The sequence below is a fragment of the Anarhichas minor genome, unplaced genomic scaffold, assembly GCF_050575085.1.
Source record: "Anarhichas minor isolate MPS153535 unplaced genomic scaffold, ASM5057508v1 ptg000021l, whole genome shotgun sequence".
NCBI classification, from domain to species: domain Eukaryota; kingdom Metazoa; phylum Chordata; class Actinopteri; order Perciformes; family Anarhichadidae; genus Anarhichas; species Anarhichas minor.
In genome coordinates this window covers 17,501-25,000 of record NW_027466467.1, presented here as the reverse complement: position 1 = coordinate 25,000, position 7,500 = coordinate 17,501, and the positions used below count along the sequence as shown (strand labels likewise).

At 41.1% G+C, this 7,500-nt stretch overlaps 1 protein-coding gene across 1 annotated transcript in view; it reads right to left on the bottom strand.

The window, feature by feature from the left end:
• Window positions 1–7,500, bottom strand: part of dock3 (dedicator of cytokinesis 3) — a gene marked incomplete at its 5' end in the record, with an annotated part of 96,900 nt that overhangs the window by 75,177 nt on the left and 14,223 nt on the right. Inside the window, one exon of the mRNA XM_076096374.1 lies at window positions 4,241–4,296. Coding sequence (XP_075952489.1) covers window positions 4,241–4,296 — 56 coding nt within the window. The remainder of the gene's footprint in view (window positions 1–4,240; window positions 4,297–7,500) is intronic.

Below are 7,500 nucleotides of genomic sequence, written 5' to 3'. Positions count from 1 at the left end.
TCCTTCTGCTAACGTGCTAATCAGTCTTGAGGTTAATGAGACACAACCTGCCCTTTGTTTCTCTGGTGATTATCAGCGATTCAACAGCGATTAAAGCCGAACTTTTATAATAAACAACCGGCTCTGTGGAGCTTCTGAACGCCAAGTCACGTCTCAGAAATAAGTGTTTATGAGGATCAGCTGACGTCACAGTCGGGTCCGTGTTTTTAGGAGTTAATGTTCATTAAAGACGAAGCCGCCGCTGCTGCAGATCACATCACTGGATCCTCTGGGCAGGCCGTTCTTCTTCTGTGGTTTCTTTGCATAGAGACACAGTTCACTTTACCTCAATGTATGTAACGCCACACATTAGACCGTCTCTGTTTATTATAGAAAACTTTATTCATACAAGACGTGTAGCTCCAAGTGCTTTACAATACAAATATAAATAAAAACACAACACGAGCATTCTCTCTAGTGTCCACCAGGGGGCGACTCCTCTGGTTGTATAGAAGTCTATGAGAAAATGACTCTACTTCTCTCTTGATTTATTACCTCAGTAAACATTGTAAACATGAGTTTATGGTCTCAATCTCTAGTTTCAAGTCTTCCTCATGTGCGATACAAATAAACTGCTATGCCTTTGTAAATATGAAGGGCTAATGCTAAGCTAACGAAAACATAACGATTGTAAATTTCAGGTGATTAAACACTAGTGAAAACATAGTTATGAACATTATATGACATTTCTGCAAAAAAGCTTCCTTAAATTCTGAGTTTTGGACGAGTCCGTATGTATTGTTAGTTTATTGTGACTTCATGTGATCTCGTGTCTCTTTAGTTGAAGTACAGAAGGACGTCCTCTTATATCTGGTATGAATTGATCCTCCACTGCTGGCTTCTTTTTTTTTTTTAACTCACTTTTTATTTAGTTTTCAACAACATAACAACATGCATTTTCAGACAGGTACTTTCTTTGTCCATTTTTCAGCTGTGTGTAGTCTTGGTGCACCTGGTATTCAGGTACAATGTACAACGCACAGAAGGAACAACAAACATCAGATCACTGCTGGCTTCTTTCAACCTTCATTTATTTGTCACGTAACTTACTTAAGTAACATTTCTGTAGTTTTAACCAAATAACTATATTTTCCTGAACCTAAGTTCTTTAGTTTCCTGTGAAAACAGAAGTTTATTTTGAAAAGACTGTCTGCTGAGAAGTGAAAATTGACATCATACAAAGCGTTGTGTTCTGAGACACATTTCTAGATAAGATGTGACCTCGTAACAGGTTAGGGTCATGACCTTCCACTTTTAGGCAGTCTGGTCTCCTCAAAATCACGTTTCCATAAAGAGAAACTGCATCGTCACTGATGTTTCCAGAGAAATGTTTGGCTCTCGAGTAAAACCTCTAAACTATTCATGTTGATTAAAGTGGCTCCTTTATTTTGTAATATAATCATCTTAGATTGAGCTCGACTTCCTGTCTGATTTTAGACAGACCGACCGACCGACCGACCGAAACAGTGAAGGATTCACTAAATCCTATTAATTTACTCTCCGTGCCTCTGAAACTCGTATGCAAATGAAGACACGCTCTGTAACTGATTAATCTGCAGTTTCCAATCATTATGTAAATGTGTTAAAATATGTACTCTTGAAGTTGGAAGAGAATGAGAAACGAGGTTCATTCTTTATTTAGAGGGAAAAACAACTGATCACAACAAAAACTCATCAAATTAGTTTTTAAACAGCTTCAGCTACAAGAAGAAGAAGAAGAAGAAGAAGAAGAAGAAAAAGATAAAGAAGATGAAGAAGAAGAAGAAGACAAAGACTGAACTGTGGCGTCATCACGGAGACAAGAGAGCGACTGAATTAACGACATGAAGATGCTTTTATATACGAACCACTTTAAGGTGTTTTTCCGACGACATCGTGAGAGAAAAACGATCAACGTCAACTATCAGATTCTCCGTCAAAGTTCTTAACTTGGACAGACTGGAGAGACCAGTCTGTCTCATCTGAGACCAGTCTGTCTCATCCAGCGTTAGAGCTAAAGCTACGAAACATGATGCACCAGAACACGTAGATATCCCAGGAAATGATGTCATACGTTATCCACGTGATACACGAACGAGGAAGTATAACGACAAGAAGTCAACTTTGATTTATTTGTCATGTAACTTGCGTACTTCGGTAGTTATTTCAACCCAAACCTCCATCTGTCCCTGAACCCATCAAGTGGTTTAGTTGTCTGAACCGAACTTAGTAGCTTCCTGTGAACATGGAAGTTTATTTTGAAAACGCGTGTTTCTGGACTTTAGTAGCAAAACACACAAAAATGATTGACTAACTTTTCGTAAAATATCATAAAAGCGGTTGCATGAGGATGAGTTGACTTGGACTATATTTCTATATTTCTAGTGTGGAGAATTTCAGTATTAAACGCATTATTAGTAGGATTTAATAACACCCCTAGTGGTGAGTAGAAGTGTTACAATAATAAATATGTTAGTCACAATATGTTTCCATATGGAATGTATTATAGGTTTACAATGTTCTTACTTATAGAGGATATTATATGTTACAGTATATTAACTCATGAATGTATTACATCATAGAAGTATAGTCACTGTAGGTATTAAAACACTAAGAATAGTCTTGAGGGTCAGATAGAGATTCTGAGTGAGGTGTCAGACATGCAGCAGCAAATGGAGGCGACCTCATCGATGGAGGATGGGGCCAGTGGGACGGTCAAATGCCAAGCTGACCAGCAGGACAGAGAGGAGGAGTCCAAGATGTTTTGAGAAGAGCCAAGATGTTTTGCTAAGGGATCGATAATGGGAGGGGGCAGAATTCAAATGAAGCCAATCACTAATCGCCACAGAGGGTCATTCACATGTTTTATGAAAGTGTCGGACACTTTCCGACTCTCAGGGGATACAAAAGACTGTTTTAGGGAGTTTACCTCAGATCACTGCAGCTCTCATTTTCAGCTAACTGGCCGCGCCGGACTGTGAGGAGATGCGTGTATGTGGTCTCTGCTCTCGAGAACATTACTATTGATAGTTAATTCAGTTTGTAAGTGAACTTTGTGTAGTACATTAAATATTGTTTTAATTTTGGACCGGGTCCAGCTCATTCTTCTGATGCCCGTGCGCAGTAAGAAGCTCGCAGCAGAAGAGTTCCTGCGGCCTGCAAGCTCCTTCATCCTTTGTTCTTAAAAACCTAACACTAGATGTACTTTATGATATGACGTCCTAACAGGTTATGACCTCCGACTTTTAAAGAAGCCGTCTCCTGTAATCACGTTACAGTGGACCTGCATCTTTAACTATGGTTCAGGGAAATGTAGTTTCTCCTGAATTCTGTTTATTTGTGACGTCACATTTCTAATCAGTCTGTCGGGGGGATGTCGGTGGAAGCCGCTGTTTGAATCCCGTGTGAAACAAAAAGTCAACGTTAACTTATTTAACATAAGACAATTACTACCAAGTAGTTTTGTGCGTTTTTGTTTCAATTCTCAACGTTAACGTGTTTAAAAGTACAACGTGAGACGTTTCCTCAGAGAGCTGTTTACAGGAGTCTGGAGACGCTTTAGTTCATTAGTTTAAAGTGACTCCAGCACTCTGCTGACTTGCTTTGATGTGGACTCCCTCTTTCAGCAGCGTCTCTCTTCTTTAACGTCCCAAAGTCTTAAAAGATGAACTCGACCTTCCGTCCCTTCGTTCTATGTTAAATACAGAGGACAGAACGGGACAGAAAAGACTAAATGTACAAAGACAAATACAGAAGAGAGATAGAAGAGATTAAGGAAAGGTTGGTGCATCACAGATTTAGGCTCCTAACAGCAAAGTGGAGGCGATGACTGAGGTTCTGTAATTAGGTTTCTCTATAAGTTCAGAAGACACCAGAGATACAGCTGCAGTGGACACGTCTCATCTCATTCTGTCTTCTCTCTCAGGACCGGCATCCAGCCAAGAGAGATCAACATAAATAGATATAATTTTACTGAAAGAAGACGTCCTTATGTCCTCGTGGATAGGACGGATAATAACAGAACAGACACATGTTGTCCTCTTAGAGGAGTTCACCCTGCAGGTCTCTGGGGCTAAAGGGGGTGATCCTGATCAGGATCTTTATCTTTTGTTCACCTTACATTCACATAACGTTCTGCACTGAAGTTATTATTTATGAGACAATAACGTTTGATTAGATCATAGAAGGTGTGCTCGTACAGGTCAGAGGTCAGTAAACTTACCCTCTGTTGGTGACAACGGCTTTCTTCAAGTGGATGTAGCTGGCTGGAAAAACTCCCTGGAGAGAGAGAGAGAGAGAGAGAGAGAGAGAGAGAGAGAGGAGACAGAGAGAGAGAGAGGGACAGAGAGAGAGAGGGAGACAGAGAGACAGAGAGAGAGAGAGAGAGAGAGACAGAGAGAGAGAGAGAGAGAGAGAGAGGGAGACAGAGAGACAGAGAGAGAGAGAGAGAGAGAGACAGAGACAGAGAGAGAGAGAGAGAGAGAGGCAGAGACAGAGAGAGAGAGAGAGAGAGAGAGAGAGGGAGACAGAGAGAGAGAGAGAGAGGGAGACAGAGAGACAGAGAGAGAGAGAGAGAGGGAGACAGAGAGACAGAGAGAGAGAGAGAGAGAGGGAGACAGAGAGAGAGAGGGAGACAGAGAGAGAGAGGGACAGAGAGAGAGAGAGAGAGAGAGAGGGAGACAGAGAGAGAGAGAGACAGAGAGAGAGAGACAGAGGGACAGAGAGAGAGAGAGAGAGAGAGAGAGAGAGAGACAGAGAGAGAGAGACAGATACAGAGAGAGAGACAGAGAGACAGAGAGAGGGAGAGAGAGAGAGAGACAGAGAGGGAGAGAGAGACAGAGAGAGAGGGAGACAGAGAGAGAGAGACAGAGAGAGAGAGAGGGACAGAGAGAGAGAGAGAGAGAGAGAGAGAGAGAGAGAGGGAGAGAGAGGGAGACAGAGAGAGAGAGAGAGAGAGAGAGAGAGAGAGAGAGAGAGGGAGACAGAGAGACAGAGACAGAGAGAGAGAGAGAGGGACAGAGAGAGAGAGAGAGAGAGAGAGAGGGAGACAGAGAGACAGAGACAGAGAGAGAGAGACAGAGAGAGAGAGAGAGAGGGAAAGAGAGAGAGAGAGAGGGAGACAGAGACAGAGAGAGAGAGAGAGAGAGAGAGAGAGAGAGAGAGGGAGACAGAGACAGAGAGAGAGAGAGAGAGAGAGAGAGACATTAACACAGCATCAAACCATCTGCTATAATGAGGATTTACTACATTAATGTATTTCAGTACAAAGAGGAACATCTTTACAGTCAGAGACAAACCAACAGTCTTTTAATGTCCACTTCCCATGATGCATTGCATAATCAATCCTTTCTGCCTCTCCTCCTGATACCATCACAACACCATGTGGCAGTAAATGGATGATGCGTTTCTTTTGTTTCGGCCACATGCCAGAGAGCTAAATCTGAAGTAATCATGAAGGACCTGTTACCTACTGAAGCTTATCTAATGAATATTTAAATAAATGTAAAGAACCTGAACAACATGAAGACCTGCTGCTCTGAACTCATCAATAGTTCACGAGAGCTTCTGTGAAGGTTACAGTAGAAGCTGCTCCACAATACCGCTTCAGATACACCCTCACATGACAGTAGATGCAGTAGATACAGTAGATACAGTAGATAGGCCTACAGTAGATACAGTAGATGCAGTAGATACAGATACAGTAGATGCAGTAGATGCAGTAGATACAGATGCAGTAGCTGCAGTAGATACAGTAGATGCAGTAGATACTCATAAATACCTTTTGTCTATGAAATCAGAAGTTAAAAAGTGACAAGTCATAATTCATCTCTAATATCCGTAATATCTAATATAACATGTTGTTATAAAAACATCTGGGTTTATTGACGTTTCTCTCCAGAAAACTACATTTCAGGAGGTTACATGAACACATCATGAAGACTCAATGTAAACTCAATGCAACCTCCGTTAGCGGTTAGCTCCGTTATTTAGCTAAGCAGGACTGTGCTGCCCACCGGCTGCTAACCGCTAACGCTAACTAGCTGCTATTTCTTTATTCCTCATGAAGAACGCGTTGGTTACCTGGTGTAACGTTCTACCTGGTGGAGGTTTCACATAGAAGCTATGCTTCTTTATAACCCTTTTATTTTACTTTAATGTTTCCTGTTTTCTCGTCAGGTCTCTGAGAAGCCAATCAGGTGACAGTCTGAGAGGAAGCATGACTTTCTGCAGAGCAGGACTTTATCTTTACTATCAAAGCTACACACAGTATATTATTATGTATTCTCTGTCATAAAATATTTGTGTCTCAAGTGACTCTGGAAAAACTGTTAAAAAATAAAGAGTTGGTGCTCAGAGAATTCATTCATATTCTAGACATGATTGAGTGAGCAGAAGAAGAGCAGCATCTATTTTAGGACTTGACCTTAGCGAGTTCATTTGTATGTTTTATGAAGGTGACATCGTGTGTACTCTGATGTCTTCTAGTGTGTTTGTAACATATTAATCTGTAGAAACAGATATCTGCACATCAATGTGGAGGCAACAGGACTTTGTTATCTGTAGTCTGAGTAGTATCGACCAATCACGTTTGAGCCGGTTTGGTTGCATGCAGGTAAAGAAATCAGATTTTACTACATGACTGTCATGGCCAGAAGACTTCACTTCAACAATCATCAAAATATCTCCAGCAAATTAATAACAAATCAGTCAAATTATTCTTTAGCTTTAAAAACTTTAAAGATGAATTGCACTGAAAACACGAGGGAGGTGGAGAGAGTCTGTAACTATAACTGTAAATATAAAATGATTGAAGATGCTCTGAAGTATTTACATGACTTTATCAGATGTGTTTTATTAACATGATGTCTATATTTCATTTTTAAATATCGTACTACCACTATATCACGACTTCTCCAGTGGAGAAAGAAAAGAGACGAAACGCTTTGGTCAAAATATAATATGTGATCCTGTCGTCCATTGACATCGATTTGTTTCTTTTTATCAGCCAGTGAACAGGAAGTGACCATATCTGGACTGAGGAGGAGTGACGTAGAGACGCCGTCTCTGGTAGAGACCTGTCAATCACTGTGTAGCCCCGCCCTAAAGCATCCCCTGCTTTATGGTCTGTTTGACTCTAAATGGACCATAATGTACTAAATGAACATCATGCTGTATTGAAGAAGACTTGAAACCAGAGATTGAGACCATAAACTCATGTTTACAATGTTTACTGAGGTAATAAATCAAGAGAGAAGTAGAGTCATTTTCTCATAGACTTCTATACAACCAGAGGAGTCGCCCCCTGGTGGACAGTAGAGAGAATGCAGCTTTAACATGTGAAGCTTTGACTTCACTTAAAGGACCGGAGGTTGTCTCCTGGTTTACACCTGAACCCTGATATAGTCTGTTACTCCCAGAAGCTGTGTGTGTGTGTGTGTGTGTGTGTGTGTGTGTGTGTGTGCGTGCGTGCGTGCGTGCGTG